We start from the raw sequence: 22,474 nt of genomic DNA, 5'->3' as shown, positions 1-22,474 counted from the left end.
CCTTTTGGGGAAAAGATCTTAGAACAAGTAGATAAGTTTTAAATTGTATTCAAAGGGTATAACCTTGACCTATAGAGTGTCTTAAGTGACATCAGGTATAGAAATTAAGCCAAACTATCTATAAGTACTAAGTCAGGAGAGGGAATCTTGTGTTATCCACTTTGGCTATGCATGGTTGATGCAATAAGATGGGATCACCGTATAAGAAAGGGCATAATTTATCACTATTGCTGACACACATGAATCCTAGGAACAATACTTTTAAACAAACAAAATTGTGTTTAAAGGCAGAAAACAGTTGTGGCCATTGTGCTTTTGATCTGTGTAGTGCATTGGGCACTTCTGTCCCAGACACATCACAGTTATTATGGGATTTGCTTTGTAATATTTTTGTAAATTTTTGCAATGTCACCTTTTTCACAGTGCTCCATTACCTAAATCCAGGAAAGATCCCTTAATTTTGAGTGCCAGCTTTGATTCAAAATATTTATCTCAATTATGGAGAAGTACAGCTATAACTGTGTTCAGTTTTGGGCCCCTCACTACAGGAAGGACATTGAGTTACTACAGCATGTCCTAAGAAGGGAAACAAAGCTGATAAAGCGTTGGGATCCTATGCCATACAAGTAGTGGCTGAGTTGGGGTTGTTTAGCCTGGAGAAGAGAAGGCTGAGGGGAGACCTTACTGCTCTCTACAACTATCTGAAAGGTTGTAAAGAGATGGGGATTGGCCTGTTCAATGAAATTACAAGTGATGGGACAAGAGGCAATGCCCCGAATTGCACCAGAGGAGGTTTAGATTGGATGTTAGGAAGAATTTCTACACTGAAAAGGTTATCAGACACTGGAACAGACTGCCCAGGGCAGTGGTGGAGTCACTGTCACTGGAGGTATTTAAGTCATACAGATACAGTACTTAGGGACATGGCTTAGTTAAGGTCTTGTCAGTGTTAGGTTAATGGTTGGACTTGGTGATCTTGAAGGTCTTTTCCAACCAAGGTAATTCTATGATTCTGTGAACTGAAGAGTACCAAAATATCCGTGTGTGATCTATAATACTTCATTACCACCAAGGCACATATTCATTAAGGGAAGAGCTGATTAGAGTACTTCAGTACATCTTTTTTTCCCCCCATGAGCCCCCTCATAGCAGCATACCCAGGGATAGGCTCTAAGGTGATGCCTTTCATCCCAATCAAAGTTGGGAGTATGGACCATGCACATTTATTACTCTGGGGCACCAAGAAATCACAGAATAACTGATGTCAAAAGTAAGCTCTGAAGATGCACTCAGTCTAGTTCTCAGCTGCCCTTTTTGACTCAGTGTGCTCAGATATTGTGAAGGACTTGATATCTGAAGTGGAATAAAAGCATATATAAGCCAGGTGACACGGAGCAGTGGCATTTGATGACATGTTCTCTCCCATGACTGTACACATGCCCATACCCAGCACTGGTCACTGGTGAGGCTGCAGAAGCACTCACTTATAACAGCACTTGCAGAATGCAGCACCCATTGACCACAGTAAAAAAGGATCTTAAATCCCAAATGTTTATATCAATAAACTTTCAGAATAACATTTAAAAAAAAAAAAACAAAAATAGATTCACTCTCTGCCCTCCCTCAATCCCCTAAAAATTACCTTGTGGAAGCAGGGGCAGTGCTGGCTTGTATTGTCACCTAGGCAAGCACACTACCCAGTTACATCCTTGAGATATACACAGCTAGGTATATCAAAAAGGATATATGACTATATATGCACCTTGAAACATATACATTTCATGAAACACATGGAAATCAGTGTCAGCAAAGACTACAGTGTTTTGAAGCCATCAGTCAGAGCCAACTTCACACTAGCAAACATCAGCTGTGTACATTGCTATCACTTATTTTGACAACTGCAGTACCAAAGCCTGGTAATCATACAGCAGGAAACTTGTGACTAATGCTTGCAGGGCCAAAAATGAAGAGCCCAAAATCTGCACATTTCCCAGCTATAAAAGTAGTTTTTTAGTACTTCATCAAAACCAGACTGACACTTTATGCTAGTAAGCAGCAAGTGAGCAGATTCAGTAAGGGCTTCTCTAACCACTTATTCTGGAATAAATGTTACGGATTTTGTCCATGTGGATCTGTCTTCTTCCTGACATATAATTACATTTTCTAGTTAAATAATTTTTTATGTAATATATATTGTATTAACCAAGGAATAAGCACTTGTTCTCAACCAATATACCTGGCCAATTATTAACCTACAAAACTATGGTTTCAACGCATGATTCCTTTGCTCCCCTCCTCTGCAGATATTTTTTGTTGCAGATAAACCTTGAAACCACAAGCAGTGTGTACCAGCAGATAAAGCTCATGGAATCTTCATGAAGATGTACATTGCAACTAAATAATATGTTACATGTGACAAAAAATACCTATGTAAAGAGTACATACAGAAATCCAGACATTCCCTTGGGTATGACAAAAATGCCTTGCAGAAAGTATCTGCTCACAAGTCTTTTGCTCCAATATGAACCTCTGTTTGTAGAGAAGTGTCTTCTCACAACCCTTAAAACACCATTCTATTATATGTGAAATACTTTCTTCCAAAAGATGTCCCATAGTCACTTGAATATAAACTGTGCACCATACATTTATAGAACAAAGAGACCTAGACATTCATATGGGATTAGTTTTAATTTTTATTACTGTAGCACATGAAAGGTGCACACAATTGTAAAGATTTATAGTGCCACTAGTACACAATTTATTCACAGGTCTTGTAATGTATGGCATTTAACTTCAGTCCCCAGCTCCCTGAGCCAAGATGATTAGAAGAAAATCTCAACCTCTACTGAAGTCTGAAGTTTAATAACTGTAAAGAAAAAGCTTGTGAACACATGGACTGATCATTCCATTCAGACTGAGGAACTGGAAGGCACACCAATTTTCTTTTCAACTGCAGGATTTTTCATGAAAATGCTTGAGAACAACCAGAATTCTGGAATAAGGGCTGACAAATCCATTTACCAGCAGCAAATTGGAGGCTCCCTGATATGAGGAGACATAGCTCAACAGAGGTTGTTAAAATTCAATTTCTATTTATCAGTCCTTTGTTTACAGGCTGATTAAGCTGGCTGCACATAGAGGGAAAGAGCAGATGAAGAAAGAGTAGTAAATCTGCAGCTCATCCAACAGAAAATTACTTGGTATCAGAGACACCAGGGGCACTCTGTGGTGTTCAGAAAACGCACACGTGCAAGATCTTGTGCAGGGGGTGCATCAGGCCAAGGATGCTGATGGCATTGCAGACCTTCTCAGAGTTGAATTTCTTACATCTGTACCCTGCAGCCATGAACCTGGATGATGCTGTGTACAAGAAAAATTAATGTCTGTATGGTAGGAAGGAATGGGCTGGAGAAACAGCCCCAAACCCAAGAGGCAAGCACACTTCCTATGACTCAAAGTTCAATGCAAGTTAATTTACCAGTGTTCTGAATCCAGGGTTTTATACATCTGATTTGGAAAGGCATAACACCAAAGGTGTGGGAGAGGCACAATACCAAGTATTAAGGACTGGTACTGGGAGCTGTTAAGGACTGAAAACTGGGAATAAGCAAAGGGTCACTAGGAGCCAGTGAAATGAAATGAAGTAGGACTATGTGCGTGCTAGAAATGGGCTCTTAATAAATAACTGCCTGATATTTTTTTTCCCTGTTAAACACTGACTTCATCCACAGTGTTGGATGGTTCTAGAATGGGAAAGAATGGAGATACAGTGTTTGCACTCTCCTTGGTTCAATTGCAGAAATTTCTGTTTCTAAGGAAAGATGCAAGGAAGGAAGATGCAGAAAGGAAAAGAACATAGCTGTGGAAGAATTGCATCCAGTGCTGTCATCTGCTGCTGAACAAATACCTGCTACCAAGCACTTCACAGGTAACACCACACTACTCTGTTTTTCATATGGTTCATAAAAAAATGCAAACACAAACCCCAGCCACAACAGATCAAAGGAAACTATACTTCCAAAATATAAAGCATATATTTTATTTTACAGAAAAATATAATTAAAATATAAATATATATATTTATACTAATATATATTAGTATATTAATATATTAAAATATATATAATTAAAAGCTCAAAACCTCAGATATCTGCTCTACTTTGAGAGAGATGAGCCTTGAGAAAATGAGCAAATTTAGTAACTCCTGACTGGAGGAGCTGGGCTTCCCTGCACGAAAACAAGGTTTTAGTCAGCTGAAACTGGATTATTATAGTGCTGGCATGATCTGACCATGTCTAATGTACTACAGAGGCAGGATACTATATACCAACAAAAATCCAACTTTAGAACAAAAATCCAGCCTCCCATTGTTTAATAGCTACCATGTCAGCTGGATACAGTTCATTTTGGAATTCTATCAAGAAGTGATGTGAGTAGTTTGCCTTATAGAAAAGAGTTCTCATCTGAATTACTAAAACCAGTCTTTTCTTAGGTGTTTACTTTTGTATTTTAAAAATGCAGCAACATAAATTTCTTCCTGAAACACCTTTCATGTGTCCATAACAGCTTTTTAAGGAAACGAGAGGGTTATAAGAGGTCTTCAACTCAATCTGCAACCATGAGACCCTCTGTTACTAGCATATCTCTTGTCACTAATTACTGGATTAGGTAAACTGTGACTGTTGTAGCAAATCAGAAATCCAGCTCTCACAGCAAAACAAAAGAACTTCAGCTTTCAGATATGAACCTGCTTTTTTAAAATAGTAAAAAACATTTTTGGAAAATTCACTGACAGCTGTGTCTTCAAAAAGACACCTCAGAGAAAAAAATATTTAAGGAAAATAATGGGGGCTGTAAAAAGGTCTCTGCACCCTAAAAACCTTTATGTAGATAAGGCACATAAATAGGTGGCTTTTTAACAGTCTGAAACTTCAGTATCACCTTTTAGCTTCAATATTGTAGCATGTCTTCTATAAGCTTAAGACCAAACTATTGGACCAAGCTATTACATAAAGACCAAACAGTTTGGCAGATCTGGATACAGTGAAATTTCAGATACATTTGGAATATGCAGGTGTCCATGAGCACTTTAAGTTCTGTTTTGACAGAGCAAGTGCTTCACAAACCAATCTGAACAGAAGGTATATAACACACGCTTGTTACACACAATACTGCATCCTAACAATTGGGTGATTTTTAGTATCCTGTTTAAAAAAAAAAAATAAATCAAAGCAAGACTAAATGGCATGAAAAAGTTGCTATTTTATTTCAGCTCAGGCATTGCTTTTTAAAGAGCAAATCAGTTTAAAGAAAGAAACTGTTCATGTGAAATGCTGATCTTGGTTAGCATTTTTTTGCATACACTGTACCATTTAGCTCTGCACTGTACAGCTTGGTACTTGCACTCCATTATTTGTGCCCTCATATACATTTAAGGGGCACACAGGTCAAAATTTAACAAAATCAACCAATCTGTTGCTTGCTGATTTTCCTTGGTCATCAAAACAAAAGCCTATAAATTACATAGACCCTTGGTATGCAGGAATGCCTCAGGTGATGTATGAAATTGTTTTCTCTTTTGCACACAGTCTTTAATTTTTCACTCCAGAAAATAATTGCTAGAGTAGCAGGAGAGAAGGAATTGTCTTCAGGAAACAGCTGAAGAGCTTCAGTAATTTGAACATTTCTACAATGCCCATATAGTCTGTATCTTAACTGACTTGGAGGAGAAGCAGCAAGTTCAGTTTTCAGTCCTATTCAGTCTTTGACCTCTGCTAAATAAACAGATGGAGTGATGGTTACCAGACCAGCACCAGCTGTAGCTCTTTTAGCAGCATGGATTCCTGTCCAGTAGCAATCCAGACTCTGGCTATCAATACTCTTCAAAAACACTGCAAACAGCACACAGAATGCAGTAAGTCTTTTGTCATTTCCAACCTGAGCTGGTTTCAAACCAGCAAGCTACCCTTGCAGTTTTCTATCCCTTCTATCTCTTCTCTGAAGTACATCCTCACAGCAGATGTAGTGCCTGGGGAACTGAAGAACTTCAGCTATCAGTATGCATGGGACACAGATGACATTCCCAAGGAAAAAAAGTAAATTGCATACAGCAATGAAATGAGCAATACCATGAATAACAATACCCTGACTACTCTGCTATTCACTTCTTGAGGAATAGGTGTTAGATGACCACTTCTGGAAACTCACACCCCAAAGTATGAAAAACACTACCATCACTTGGGCTATACAGAAAAAAGATATTACCTGTTCAGTCCTGAGACTCAATTTCCTCACCCACAATGCTAAAGGTTTCCCTTGTCAAGAGTAGAGCTGGACACATCAAAAATGTGCAAAGCTGAGGAACACAAAAGCTGGAGAAACGTGTGCACAAGAACTTGTGGATTTGCCCATACTCCAGAGTAAACGCAATGCTGAGAACCTCAGAACACTCTGCAGAGTCTGCACTTCCTGACCTTGGCCCCTGTGTTAAGTCTGTAGCCTTACACTGATAATTTTGAGGACTGAAAACTGGAAGGATCTGCAAAAAATACAAAAAGCCTCAAGGAATACAAAAACCAACTTCCAAATGGACAAAGTCTCAACTCGTGTAAACCCACAGAGGTCAATTGGAGGCAGCTATGCCAGTGAGACCTTCAGTTACAAGAATACTGAAAAGTTCACTTAATTTGCAGCACAGCTTAGAATGATTAAACTTAAAATGATCTTGCACTACTACAGGACCTGAAAGCTTTGCCTCAGAAATTCATTGCTTAACCATTACATAGAACACTTGCTACACAGAGTTACTTCACCTTAAACAGTCTGTACACATATGATGGGGTAGAAAATGTATCTGGTAGACATAATTAAAAAAAGCTAATTAATATAAATGGCAAGCCATACTAAAAGTAGTTTTAATAAGCAGTACATCTACCAGCAGCCAAACAGACGAATTATCACAGTATCCCTATTGATTAGCTTTAACTGCAATAAGCTTTTTGAGCTTTGGACATAAAACTTCCATCTAATTCTGAGGCTGTTAATAATACATAAATATTTTCCACAAGCTTAATATGAGTTTTTAAAGTTTTTTTAAAAAAATTGGGTTTTTTAGTGCTAAATATTGTACATGACACCTCTGCAAGGGCTTATTCATCTCTGTATCGACCAAAAACAGAACTCGGCCTTTAGCCTTAAATCAATAGTGATGGGGACTCAATTACTCAGTAATGCACTGCTGCATAGCACCATGCTTAATTATAACACAGTGCACTATTAATACCTAAATACAATCTCATTTAAATGGTAAAGACTGAAAAAGGGGGATGGGGGGGAAGGGGAAATGAAGAGCAATGGGCAATATATTTAAACTTGGAATATGGGGAGCATTTAATCAGTTCTGACACAGCTGCACTAAATAAAGCCCTTTTTCATTTGCCTGTCCTTAGATTATAAAATTGTTTTAAAACATGGAGGATTCATAAACTTTCAATCAGTGATAAATGTAAACAAGAGGAAAAGCTGGCTGTATTTTCTTTCACATAGTAGATATCATGGGCATTTCAACTGAGAAAACATTAAAATGTTTATTAAAAACAGGACTGTTTCCACAGCAAAGCTGTATGTTTATAAAGCATGTATTTTTATAGACAGCATAAGCCAGCCTATCTCCAGTGATTTCAGTAAAACTGGACTGTTCCACAACAGCTCCAGAATGAGCAGAGGCTTACAATATGCTCCAACACACTTCACCAAAAATAAAGAAAATGACAAAAGAGTCCTATGCTTTCCTCTCCAAGAGTGAAAAGTGCTGTTACAGGTGAGATAGATTTTTAAGATATGCAGATTGAGAACATTCTGGTACATACTAAAAAAAAAAAACAAACCAAAAAACCCCCAAAACACCAAAAATAACCAGTTGTAAATCCAACAGTCTAGACAGACCATCATCAGCATCAAAAATCACAGGATCTACTTCTCACTCCGTATGTTCTTCCCTCCTCCAGTTTCAGCCTAACCCTTAATTTAACTCAGTCAAACATCCCTGCCAGAGACAGTCAAAACAATAATATCAAATTTAAGAAAATGCAGAAGGTGTTAAGCATATCAGTACATTGCCAGTCTACATGGCAGGGGCAGTAGGAGCAGAGCCAAATGCCAACCACCTCACTCAGACAATGTTCAAGTACAAATATCAACTTTCCTCCCTTAGTTATTTTATTCATTTGCAACAGTACATTTTGCTTTTCTTATGAAAGGTCTTAAGATTTCACTTTACATGTACATCAGGGCCTGATATTTAAGAGAAAAGACACATACAAAATCCACATCCATCAATGGTTTGTCTGTCACAACTGCCAGTGACAAGTACACCAGCATTTCATTTTATGATGAAAAGACATCATGGGTTTTTATTCCCTGTACACTCTCTTGGCTTATATACCCGTGCCTCCCAGTATGGTTAAATTTGCATATCTTAAATAAATATAAAGTATTAACTTACCTTACGCCCATCACTTGCATGGCAGTTCACATTTAAAGGAGTCAATAATGCCATCAGTTTTTCTTCATTACCACTCCTGTAAATGGAGAAGAGATGATTATGGAAAGGGGGAAAAAGACAGAGCCCGCTGCAAAACATTTGCTAAGGACCTGGATATCAAAGCATAGTAAATTGAAATTTATATTCTGCTGGGGAGAATGTTCAATGGCTAAACAAATGTTTCAAAATCAAGGGTAAATAACAAAAACGATATTAAATTTGCAGTTAAGTGTATTATTAAAAAATAATGCAAAACCACCTCTTGATTTCTCTCCTTAGCCTCATCTTTTATTTCCTTTACTAATTGTACAGATCTTCTGAAAGCAATTTTCCAAATTAAATGTTCTGAATTAAATATATTTTCATAGCATATGCCCCATAACATTTGAATCATTTCACTATCCAAAAAAAATTTTTAGAAGGGTTAACAGTCTATATTAAATGGTCTTGTGCTGTCAGAGGGAAGAATGAAAGCATCTTTGAAATATATGACTGAACTTTACACCATTTGTATATAAGCTTCCTTTTGCTCTACGTTATGATAAAGCCTATTTTCAAAATATATCCTAAGGTAGCAGTAGAAACCAAAAGAAAAATTCCAATTTTTAAATTGCCCCTCAAAAAGACCAGTCACAAAACAATAAAGAGGATTTAAGCAGCTTAAAGCAAAAACTCAATATTAACCTTATAACCACCATGGTGGGGGAATTCAATTACATAAACAGGCTTTTGCATTTGTACCAGACTGCAATTTCCAAATAGATTTATGCTAACGAAGCAGTTTGTTTGCATCATTTCGTGGAAAGACAATGACAAAACATTACTGTTTTTAAAATCTCTTTTCCTCTCCTGCTTCCACCCCCAAAATAGGCTTTATATTCGAAGTGGCACTCACCTAGCAGCTTCCAGGAGTTCGTCCTTCTTGTATTCACCTAAATGATTGCAAAATATCATGCTGTTAGCATTTGGCAGAAGACAGATTAAGAAATGCAGTAGGAAGCAAATACAGAATTAAAACAGAGAAGAGGAGAAAAAAGCCCACACCCCGCTGGGTGATGGAGCTGTGACGTTAGCCAGCTTGTGGAGGCAGCATCACCAGTACCTTGGAGACGGGCAGCAAATTGACGCATCTCCTTGTCCAATCCTCAGATGGAAAGGCTTTCTTTGGACAACCAATGACTGCAAAATCTTGTGTCCAGAAACACGGTCCCGCTGATAGCAGCGTGTCAGCTGAAGACAATGTCCCCACCCCCTGCCCTATTCAGTATGTCACATTATACTTGGGAAGCATAATAAATTCTGAGACAAAAGCGAGGCAGTGCGGCTTTTGAAGAGGTAGGAATTGCCCATCTCCAAAGCTCTCACCTGCCTATTTAAATGGGAATATTAGACTTCAAGTTCTTCCAGAGAGCAGTGATGATTTTTAAAATTCTGAATGTATTATCAGCCACTTTCCAAGAAAATACGCATGCGAAATAAAAAAGCACAGACAAAAGAGCATGAACTCGCCAACAGATTTTGTTAGGAGACTCTGGGATTAGGGATAACCACAAGTAATGTTAAAGCAAAGTTTACATTTGAAATTCTGAGTTACAACAGACAACTCAGGGGGTTGTTGCATCAGAGGATTAAAACTCCACATGAATATCTTAAAAAGGGCATGGAATAAGATAGCTTGTGGAAGTGAGATGGTATTTTACAAAGCTGAATCATGATGACATTGTGTAATACAGATTTAAGGGTATTTCAATTCAGAAATTGGAAAAACTGCTTTTAAGCAGCTTTGTAAAGTCACAGAGCAGAGAATACCCTAAGACCTGAAATATCCAGGGCTTGAAAAATATACCATACACCCACCACCTGTCAGAGAATTAAAGCCTCTAAACACAACACTGGAAGAAAAAGGGGGAGATGAAGCTGTCCTGCAAGAAAAAACCTTTATGCTGCCTCAGTAATGTATTAGCAATAAGCCTCCAATGAAACTCTCATTCCAAGTGAGGAAAGGCATTAGGCCAAGGGAAATACCAGGTCAGGCTGCAGGTAAACAGGAAGGCTCCTCTGGAAACAGTATTTCTCACTAAAGAATGTCTCTGGGCTGTGGGAGGAGGGCTAGAGCTTTCTTCCATCAGATAAAGCTTAGTATTACCCCCATCACAGCTCCTCTGCTTATCAGCATATGGGGACAAGAACCACAGCAAAACAAGCCCTCTCCAGGGCTGCATCCTGCCCAGCTCAGCATCCTGCCTTCACCCCAGGGTAAGCCTCCCTGACAGACCATGCACTTCCCACCCCATCCTGGCTGCAGCTGAGTAATTCTCAAAGGCAGTATCTGCATCTCATCATAGTGGTGGATTTGCCTTTCACAAGTGTGCTTAAGTGTTTCCTGAAGCATATTTAGCTTTGGGAATTCACAACAACCTGCAGCAAGGAGCTCTACCTGGCAACTCCTTCTCACATGATGGGTCCCTTTACTGAGCAGTTCTGTGTTGCTGAACCCCAGCAATGGAGCAGAGGAGTTGAATGCAAAGGTTAAGAACTGGAATTGCCATTCCAAATACAGGCCATGAAGGTTAATTTAGCTTTGGAAGATTTCATACATTTGTCTTAATGAAAACTGAAACATGAAACAGGTAAAATGACACAAAACTATGACTACCTTTGTCTTGCCACCACCCTCCCAATGCCATCAGAGGGTTCCTGTCCACCACAAGTAATTGCCTTTTCAAGCCATGGTGCAGGGTCTCTTTTTTATTTTACTGAAGATAAAATACTGGGCACAGTTCAGAATGTTTCAAATCAATGGTGAGTGAAAAGCTCTGGCAAGCATGTGAGAAAAGGAAGACCCTTTATTACTCCTGCATTACTTGTGCAACAATCTCAAACAGCTGGATTTCCTGCAGGAGAGTTATTGGCCTGTATTATATCAACACTTCAGGGACCTAATCAGATTAAAAGACTTGTTGCACATTCTGGTTTGGCAGTGCATCTAGCAGTTCTAACCAGGCTTTTGAATACTATTAGGTTAGACAAGTGTAATAACATTTTTCCTTCATACTCAGGAGGCTGGTACTTTAACATCCAAAAGCCATTTCCTCAAGTACCTTGATTAGCAAAAGCATTACTGACCAACAGAAATAGAAGGCTCTTGACTCAGAGATGTCTCACTGTATGCCTAAGTAAATCAGTTGCTTTTATTAAGTGGTACTTTAAAAAAAAAAAGGTATTTACAGACACTGTTTAAATTCATACAGGCAATTCTCAAGATTCATCACAGCTCTCTAATGCTAATATGGATTTAGAAAACATTACCTTGTAATTGGTTAGCTTTATTGTTCACAAAGAGTCCTAACATATTGCAAAGCAACATCTAAAATGGAACTGGCACTTAGAGTAAGCACATCATCAGGTTTGCTTAAAAAGGCCAAGTGCCCTCCACAGAGCTCTGCTCTCCTGGCTAAGAAATGGATGAAGGGGAATCCCTCAGCTGTTCTACCACCCAGCTGGTGGGATGCCACCCAGCAGAGAGAGGGCTGGATGATGGCATGAGGGAGAGCTGGGTGGCACTGCCCGCAGGACTGGCTGCTGCTGGCCCAGGCTGTGTTCCCACCAGAGGGCTCTGCCAACACAGCTACTGCCACTTGGCTATGAAGCTACCAAAGGCCATCTTGCAGCACTTGGCCACAGATATAACATATTCATTTGCAAAGCATTTAAAAACAAACCATTGCATGCTTGGGGCAGAGCTTAATTTTAAGTTCTGAGCTGAAGTACAGGACTACAGACCAAACTCACATAATACTTCTGTTCAAAGAATGTCAAACTGACTCGAACCAAGCTAATAATATCACTTAAAGAGCTCCTTTGGGCAGGTTAGGATTTGTAGTCTTGCAAAAGGGCATCTTCAGAACAAAGCACAGGTAACCGCCTGAGTTACTTCCAAATCTCCTAGAAGTTGCTAACCTTGAGAGAAAAACATCCTTCCAATTGCAGTGTCAATACAGAGGATTTTTTGGCAGTGGTATTTTGGATAGCACAAAGCTTTTCTGCCAGGGGTGCTAATGTTAGAGCTTGCCACAGAAGCTCGAGAACTGAAATATGAGGCTCCATCAATTTGCTCTCCGGTCCTTCTGTCACATCTCTGTTCAACCTGTCCTTTTCTGTGTTTCATGGCAAACTCAAACAATTCATCCTGCCACACTTGGTGGGTGAGAATTTGCCAGACATGCCCCCCCTCTTCATACAGGAAAGCCCAGAGCAATAGCCCAGAAAGGCTGCTGCTTCTTGGCCCAGCACTGGACTTGCTCACCTCTGCATGCTGGGCAGCCCAGAGACAGCTGGACTGGGAATTTCTGAAGGTGAGGACAGAAAGGACATGAAATACATAGCTGAGAGAGCTATACTGGAGCAAGTGTCTCTGTTCTGTTTTTCAGACAGAAGCTTGTAGGGAAGCAGAAACTGCCCAGTGTCTGGTTTTCACTGCATCCCATCAAGTTCATTGCTTACAGCTTGCTCAGGGTTCTTTAAACCATAAAGTTGCCTGCTTGCTTCTAGCTTCACATCACACCAGTACTGCTCCATTTGTGCTGGAACTGGGAAATCACCACTGCTAACCACAGATAATCAGTATTTCAAATCACATCTATCACCAGGCAGCTAACCAGTCCTATCTCTGTTCACTCCCAGGGGAAAACCAGTTATCTCCAAGACCTCTGACCGGCTGCTGCAAACTACTGCGGCCACAGCAGTACCTGCCCCTGGCTGCATTTTGCAGCAGCTGATTAGCAGCAAATGCCAATTAAGTGTCAGACATCAGTAGCTGCTTGCACCTGGCAGTTAAGCAGATCAGTAGCTGGAAGCTCATTTTGAGATCTCGGGGTGCAAGACAGACCTTGCCTTGTACCAAGACAACGTGCTGAGCAGCAGGCACTTAAAATCCAACCACAGGAGATGAAAGTGACTGAGAGAAGAGTCCTGAGCTGGAGACACACACAGACATATGTGGGGACATTGTATTTGGCAGAATTAAAGACAGGCGTGCACCAACAGTAACAGGCTGAAATCTTTATGGGCTCCTAATGTATTCCTTTCATTTGTGCTTTCCAGCTTGATAAAAGCTGCAGCCAGCTTTTGGATAAAAGCACAACCAGCCTCTCGCAGCCAGAATCCAAGAGCCTTCCACCGCCATCCACCTGCTTTTCCTGCTTCCCATCTTCAGGGTGCCATCTTCCTATTTCTGTGGTGCCACGTGATTAAATGGTGTTACACCAGGTCATAGTGAAAATCTAGTTGGAAGATTAAATCGATTCCACTGTTAAAAAGTTACAAGGAAAAAAAAAAAGCAATCTACTTCTAGTTTTATTTCACCAGCAACATTTAAATTTTAAACTTACTAGATGAGTCTGTGAAACAACTGTCATATACACGTTTAAGAAAAAAATCCCAAATTCTGGGAAAAAACTGACATAATTTATCAGTCCTACAGTGTACTTCACAGACAAATAACCCTATCTGACTCTCTTCCAAAAACGTGGAAATTTCATCTGACTAATGGAAGCTGAAATATCTATCTGAACACATGGCATAAAGTAACAGTGCTTTTTTGATGCATCTACACCAGAAAATAAGGTAAATTGCTCTCCTATCTCTTCTCCTCCATGTCAGCTAATACAGACACCAGATGAACAAAAAATATCAACTGGGATGAAGCAGTTTTTACATTACTACACTAATGTGCTCATTTTTCACAATGAGGACAATTCCCTAAAAATGAATGTAGCACAGATTAAATAGTCCTTGCTATCCAACATAACAGCAGAAAATAATGAGGAAAAGATGAAAATATTTTCAGCCAAACGGAAAAAGAGAATGAACAAGCTGCAAATTTAAATCCCCAGAGTACTAATAAACAGTGAAAAAATTCACACTAGACAATGATACCCTGGCTTCTCAGAGATGTGACAAACGGATGTGGTTCTGATTAATGTGCAGCCATGGCCACAGTCTGAGGAGAGAAGATTCAGGAATGTGACACAATCATTGAATAACTGGCACTGAAGGGACCTCTGGAGGTCCTCTAATCCACACTTCTACTCAAGCAGGGCTACCTAGAGAAGTCTGCCCTGGATGCTTGGAGACTCCACAATCTCCCTGGACAACTTGTTCCAGTCCTCAGTCCAAATGAGCTCAGCTCACTAACCTTCCAGGTGGCAGCTCTTTAGGACTTCTGTTTCTCTCTTGGCAGCTGCAGGACCAGCAGCACTGGAAGTCAGGGGTGAAATCTTGTTCCATTAGAAAAATGTGGCAGCTCAACATTTCACTTCAACCATGTGCTGATTACAGCTTGTTATTGGCTATAGTTACACCCTGAAAACCTGAACTACTACTTTTTAACATACTAAGTCCTATGCTAAGACAGATAAGGTATTAGTGAACAGCCCATCAGATTTTTTCCAAATAAGTATTCATAATTATCCAACTACACAGTGTGGGCATGGGCTCTCTGGCGCAGCAGTAGACAGCAGGTCCCAGAATCTCTCCTTTTTCCTCATTTATGTGTTTCTGGAGCCTTTTAAACCAGATACTCTGCTAGCACAGGGATGTATGGGGCTGCTGGAAAAGCAGCATCACAGTCCTGATGCAGCCATGGGACTAAGAACTTGTTTTTCTATCACATTTGTTACTTCATCCAGCTCAGCCCATGGTGACCAAAAGGGGTTGCTAAGAATGAACAACCTGGGCAAGGTGATGCAGAAAGGAGCAGGGGGAAATCATTTGAGTTGGAAGTGTCTTCAAAGAAAGCAATCTATTGAGCAGCATCCAAACAGAATTCAGCAAAGAAATGAACATCATAGAAGTGAATTAAAATAAGCCTTTCCTCTGACGCTTCAGGACAACTATATTCAAAAAACCATTCAAGTTATAATCAGAACAGGAAGCTTTCAGTGCTTCTGACAGACTGCTATGGTTTTAGTTTTTGGTTTTGGGGGTTTTCTGCTTAGTATTTTGCTTTGCTTATGTTGGGGGGTTTTGTTTGTTTCTCTTTTATTTTTGGGAGGATGCTTGTTTGGGATGCTCTGGTTTCGTTTTCTTTGTTTTTTAAAACACCATTTTTCTAGCAAACTTGAATTTTACTTTCAGTGTGGCTGCTTTTGGAAGTGTCCAAATCATGACATTAAAATACTCCTCAACTCCTTCTTCCTCATTTAATTTTTCTTATAAGCTAAGAAACAGATGAGACTATAATATGGAGTTGAATCACTACAAGGTATTTTTATCATACAAAAAGCACAAGGTTGTGGAAATAACCTCTGACAACAAAAAAAAAATAAAATCAACAATTAACAAAATAAGGAAATGTGGCTTTGCATAGCATATACTGATAAAATCTCTGCTAGGGTCATCTTAAGTGATAGAAGAGATTCTTGCTTATCAAGCCATCAACTCAAAAGTATATATATTACATAAGCATATATAAGGTACAGCAACTATTTAATGATATTTTCATATCTAAGAAAAAATTATTATGGGGTTTAGTTGCCAGAAAGGATTAGGTGGTATATCAAAATGGGTTTTTGGTGCGTGCACAATTATAGCAACATTAAGTTTACATTTGGCATGCAATATACTGCTGTTTCTCAGAGGAGCTCTTTTCTGTAGTGCTGACCTACTTGTTAAAATTGCTATCAGATTTCCTTTGCCATACAGAAGCAGGAAGATGAAAAAGCCCCTTTGTCAGAAGGCTTCAAATTTGTTAACTCTTAAATCATAAGATACATAGATGAAGCCAAGTCAATTCACAGCAGACAGAGGAATCTTCCTGAAGGTGTAGAGAAAGGACACAACACATCACACTTCAAGACCACAGCAATAATTTTTAAGAACTCAAAGCAACAAAAAAACCCCCCAAAACCTAGAACCACCCATCATGTGGTAATCCATACAATCATCTTACCCTCAACAATGCTACCATATTCTACAATGTAATTTCTTATGCAATAAAAATCTGACAAATCTAAACCTCATTTTCTTTAGTGTCCCTGTACAAGTAGCTTCAGTTTCTTTGTATTAGTGCATGCTACCCATATAAACACCATGCACACATCCATTTTTTATTCTTAGTGTGAAAAACATTTTCAACACAACTGCACTATTTCAGAATGCTGCACTTTTCCTGAAGACACATCACCACTCAGCTGTCACATCTTCAGACTGAGACTGGAAGAGGAAAAAATTGCAGAGTTTTTACATACTAGGAAAAAACCCCCGACACTATGTGCAATTCAAAACAACATTCGTGACATCTCTTGTGAAATACCCATGGAAAAAGAAATTTGATTGTTTTTTTCCAAACCTGTTGAGCCTTTCCCACCGCTCACCCCTCCAGGCCTAAAGCAAACTTAGTATTCCAGTGGCACTCCTTCCCTCCTTTTCTTGTATTCCAGCTACCAGGAAAACCAATCCTCCACTGCAATTCCCACTACTCCAGCTATGACTGATATTAATAACTAATAAACTGTGTTATTTCATTCCCCCAGCAGCAGCTACTCCTTCATTTATATAAATAGGTCTGCAAATGTATTTTTCTCTCCAAGATATCTAAGCAATGTTTCCAAAGGAAGACAAAGAACTGAGAAACACTCTTTGTCAAAGACTTCAGTAGAGGTAGAGAGATAGCCAAGTATATCCACAACTGAGCAGAAGAAATTAGCTGCTTTCACATTAGTGCATGGTTTTCAAAACCCAGCTCCCTCCCCTGTCCTTCCAAACATTCTCCTCAATCAAGGAAATGACTTTATCTTCTAGAATGTTTTTAAAAGAGAAACCACAAAGATGCCTGTTTAGAACTGACACAAAGTATGGAAGAAAGCTAGCAAGAAAAATACACACATAATCCTCAGGAAAGCCAAACTGTATAAAAGCAATCTCCAAAATTATCTCCATCATCAAACCTTTCTCTGAAAAAAACTCTAGAGTGAACATGAGCAGACTAAATTTTGCAGCTCTCAGATTTTTCTGGTCTATAAAACATGCTAGCAAGCTGGGGACACTGTGTCTGAAAATCTATAGCTGGATTCAAAATTGAAGCAATTCTATTAACAAAAATGTCTATATTCTCCTATATACAGTGAACACGATGGACTTTGTACTATCCAGTTGTACAGATTTGAAGAAGTGGGGTTTTTAATGTTTGCTAGAAAACTAACACACGGCATAAAATATACATGTGTGCCAGAATGCTGCTTTAACTGACTTGAAATGCTTTTTACTGAGCAGTACAATCCTTCCTCTGTACATCTGAAGCTGCCCCACTCTACAAGCTTGAAAAAACAGAGGCTGTCACCTCATAAAGCCACACACGTGTCACCACACTTGCCCTGCGGCACACACCCAGGGTCTCAAATCCAATTAAATCCCTTCCCTATCTCCTAGGCTGAAAAATACAAAATGTTTCCTGTGCCTGCTGGGCCACAAACTATCAAGCAGAAGGAAGGAATTCCTCTGTAACTGGAGGAAACACAGGGCAAACATCTTAAACATATAGCAATAAAACCATCCTGCTATATTTTGGAAGGTAAAGAAAACAATAGAGCAAAGATTGTCTTGATTACCAAGAGCAGAGATATCATTAAAGGGAAGAAAACAGTCAACTTGGTTTTATGCAGCACTTAAGCAAAACACAGGAGGTAAATGCTTATCAAAAGAAAGTCAAAACAGAGGTAACAGATTTTGTTATTATTTACAGTTTTGTCATGCCAAAAAGGAAACTAATCTGTCAACAGCTCAATATAAAAATATGCTTTTCCTCACAACAAAAAGATTTTGGGTTAGAAAGAACCCAGCCACTTTTCCATTTATATTAAAGCCATATAGCTCAAAATGCTTTGCCTCACTGCTGAGGGCAAATTTTCCCTCCTTGGGGGCTTTTGCTTGCCAGTTAGGAGTCAAAAAACAGCTGGAAAACAACAAAAATCCTGATACAATTTGGGGGAGAGAGCAGACAACAGCATGACTGGAAATATGACTGGTCACACAGCATGAAAGCTGTGCAAGATTCGGACTGGAGTGGTGGGTCAAGAGGAACCTAATGAGGTTCAACAAGAATAAGTTCAGAATCCTGCACCTCAGAATGAATAACAAAATGCACCAGTGCAGCTTAGGAAGAGATCTGCTAGAGAGCAGCCCCATGGAGAAAGGGCCTTGGAATCCTGGTGGAAAAAAAGTTAACCATGGAACAGCAATGTACCCTTGTGGCCAAGAAGGCCAATGGTATCCTGGGGTGCATTAGAAGAGTGTGTCCAGCAGATTGAGGGAGGTTCTCCTACCCCTCTCATCTGCCTTATGATACCACACCAGGAGTTCTGCATCCAGTTCTGGGCTCCCCAGTTCAAGAGGGACAGGGTTTTACCTGAGAGAGTACAACCCAGGGCTACAAGGGTGATTAAGGGATTGGAGCACTTCTGTTATGAAGAAAGGCTCAGAGACCTGGGGCTTTTTAGTCTGGAGAAAAGACAAAGGGGATCTAATTAATGTGTATAAATCTATGAGGGCTGGGGATGTAGAAGGAAGGGACAACCTCTTCTCACCTGTGCCCTGTGATAGGACAAGGGGCAATGGATTCAAGATAGAGCATGGGAAGTTCCATCTCAACATGAGCAAGAATTTCTTTACTGCAAGGGTTAAGAGCCCTGGAGCAGGCTGCCTAGAGAGGTTGTGGAGTCTCCTTCTCTGGAGACTTTCAAGACCTGCCTGGAGGCATTCCCGGGTGACCTACCCAAGTTTTGGTCCTACTCTGGCAGGAGGGCTGGACTTGATCTTCAGAGGTCCCTTCTACCCCCTGACATCCTGTTATTTTGCGAAACAGGGTACGTGGATTGATATAAAAACCCTATGCTGGTAGCCCAGAGTGAAGAAGAGTTGTGTTTGACTTGGATACAACCTTCCCCTCCCCTTATCCTTCCCATTAGATCCTAAATACAAGGAATATACACTTAAAAGCTACAGTTCTCTTTGTTTTGTCTGATTTTTAAAAATATCTCTAATGCCTTTTTTGAAGATGTATTTGCACAATCAGAGATTAGTCACAGCAACCAGATAACAGATAAAGCTTTGCCTGATCTGCATGGTGGGGGGGTCTCTAGGTACTCAGCCTGGCAAAGACCTGCTCTGTGCCCTACACGTGACTAGGGACATGCTGCAAGAGGTAGGAAAGAAAGTCTGGATTTATGGAAAATGATCAGAATCTAAACGTGCAAACAACTGTCCTCACTAAAAACATGTATTAAAACACCAGATGACGGAAAATAAATGTTCTTTACATTCAGGCATTTTTTGCTACTCTGTTGGAATAATATACTACAAGAGGAAAATACAGCGACTGAAATATCCAAGGCAAATATGCAGGAGGGCTTCCTCTGAAGGGCTACTTCATTTACCAGCAAGGAAAGAAAAATGAAATACTGCATATAATTCAAGCTCTGTAAACATTTTCAGCTCCTTCTATCAGCCCCTTTGTTTCAAATGCTTTGCTAGTTTTAAACACCTGATAGAATAGAACGGAATAGAAAAAGAATAGACTATTTGAGCTGGAAGGGAGAGACAATGATCATCCAACTGCCTGACCAATTCAGGGCTCACCAAAGTAAAACATGTTATTGAGGGCACTTTCCAAATGCCTCTTAAATAGTGACAGGCTTGGGGCATCAACAACCTCTCTAGGAAGCCTGTTCCAGTGTTCAACCACCCTCTCAGTAAATAAATGCTGCCTCATGTCCAGTCTAAATGTCCCCTGGTACATCTGAGTTACTCCCAGATGTCCTGTCACTGGGTACCAAAGAGAAGCTGATCAGAACCTCCCTCTCCACGTCCCCTCCTCAGGAAGCTGTAGAGGGCAATGAGGTCACTCCTCAGCCTCCTTCCCTCCAAACTAAACAGATTCAGAGTCCTCAGCAACTCCTTAGAGGTAACAAGACTGCACAGGTGATTTCTTCAAAAGATAACTCGTTGCTCTAAATGACAATATGATTCCCTATAAAGACTGGAAACAGAATTACACCACAGGGAAAAGAGAAGGCTGATAGAAGGAAAGAAATACTAACTCATTAATTAAAGACAAGAGCTTCAGCTCACCAGACTGCTGTCATTATATTTCACCTCCAAAGCAGAACATTTGTTCTTCAACTTCTTATTTATGCACAGAGAGTTTCACCTGATGCAATACAGGGCTGCCTGTTCAAGAGATAACCTACATGAGATGACTCTCTGGAAACCAATCACCAGCTATGCCCAGCTTGACACTGTTGATACATCACTGGCACTTTATTTCTATTGCACTGGAAAACCAAGTCTAACAAGGTCTGCATTATCACAGGCATATCCCTGAAAAAAAGCACTTTTTAAACCAGATTGTTCTTTGTGGGCCAGAAAAAGGCTATTCATAACTGTATGCACCCTCAGCATGACAGCTCTGCAAGTTTCTATGCAGACCTGCAGTGAAAAGTAGTTTAATGACATTCTGCATGACGTAGGGAAAAATACTGCCTTCCATCCTCAGTAACTTTCAGTAATTCTCACTAGGTTTAAAGACTCTGCTTACCTCAAATAATTCAAAATATAATTAGCCAAAAAATATTCCTACATTTCTCATTCAGAGCCATTAATGATTTTAAATATCCTCAAGAAAATACATTTAAATGATCCTCTTACTAGGTAATAGGATTACCAGCAGCTCCTAACGCAACCAATTTTGCCTCTGGCTTTATTTCAAAGTTATTCTGAAGTATGCTTCATTTTTAACTTCTAAAACTGTGGTATTTTAAACCTCAATTTGACCCAAAATGATAAAGACTATGCAAGAGTTAACACAGGTTTTCTTTACTGCATCCTGGGTTCAGCATGAAATCAATACTTCCCTCCTTCCAGAGCATACACCATCAAGGAGAAATAACACTACCTTCCTCCTCATCACCAGTTTAGGATTCCTGATTATTCATTTCTGTTAGAGCCCAGTTACTGGTGCAGGAAATACTGAGGTCTAAATAGTGAGCAAGAGATCTTGCTTCCTGACACTGCCTTTTCTTTTTGCCATCCTCTGCATACAGCGAAGAGGAGCAAACACCCACCAGAGAAAAGGACAGCTCTTGCTGGATCACACTGTGCCATTAGAACACTTCTAGCATGTGTATCTAGTGTAACATGTTTTGCTACAATAAAAATGTTTTTGGATTTGGATGAAGGACATGAGGCTAAAAAGGAACAGGCAAGAAAATATTCAAAGGGAAGGAATACTGAAAGTTTGACTTCTCTTTGACAGTGACACCAGCAGTCTTGACCTCTGGCCATGGACTATCTAGGAGTCATTGAACAGTGAAAGTTATCATTCTGCCTCTGGTTTTTGTTAGGACAGTTTTTATATTTATCACTTTGGCCCCCCAAAAATAGATTATGCTTAAATATGGAAGCCTTTGTCATTCCTCAACATACAGATGGTGCTACACAACAAAACTTCCCTCTAGGAATTAGAAGTGTCCTCTGGCAACTTGAACTATACTGGGAACTACAGTACTTCCAGCTTTGAGGGAGGGGTTCCTGGCAGGCAGCTAAGGAGGGTTTCAGCAAACAGTCACAGCTCCTCTTCCTTCCCTCTTCTCGGACTTCCAAGATCTACTCCCAGTGTTAGCAAAGGTTCCAATGTGGGAAGGTACAGCCACATCCAGCAGGAGCCACAATGCACATAGGTCATAAATTATTTTCCCCCTGACTTGTTAGCATCCAGGAAAAAACCAACACCTCATCTACCATCTTGCAGTAGAGTGCAAGCAGACAAAAGTGGGCAGATTCTTGAGAAGCAGCTACATTTTCCCTGCCAGTGATTGTGAACAAAATCCCTGTATAGCTCAACACAGCTCCAAGATAAAAAAAGATCCATCCAAAGGC

At 39.9% G+C, this 22,474-nt stretch overlaps 1 protein-coding gene across 1 annotated transcript in view; it reads right to left on the bottom strand.

The window, feature by feature from the left end:
• The window catches only part of TNKS (tankyrase), a 133,023-nt gene that overhangs the window by 54,308 nt on the left and 56,241 nt on the right, over positions 1-22,474 (bottom strand). Inside the window, exons 4-5 of the mRNA XM_030449543.1 lie at positions 9,438-9,474; positions 8,504-8,579 (exon numbers count right to left, since the gene is read on the bottom strand). Of these exons, the coding sequence (XP_030305403.1) occupies positions 8,504-8,579; positions 9,438-9,474 (113 nt within the window). The remainder of the gene's footprint in view (positions 1-8,503; positions 8,580-9,437; positions 9,475-22,474) is intronic.

The sequence above is a fragment of the Calypte anna genome, chromosome 4A (assembly GCF_003957555.1).
Source record: "Calypte anna isolate BGI_N300 chromosome 4A, bCalAnn1_v1.p, whole genome shotgun sequence".
Classification (NCBI taxonomy): Eukaryota; Metazoa; Chordata; class Aves; order Apodiformes; family Trochilidae; genus Calypte; species Calypte anna.
The sequence above is the reverse complement of the archived record's forward strand: the minus strand, read 5'-3'. Positions and strand labels throughout refer to the sequence as shown.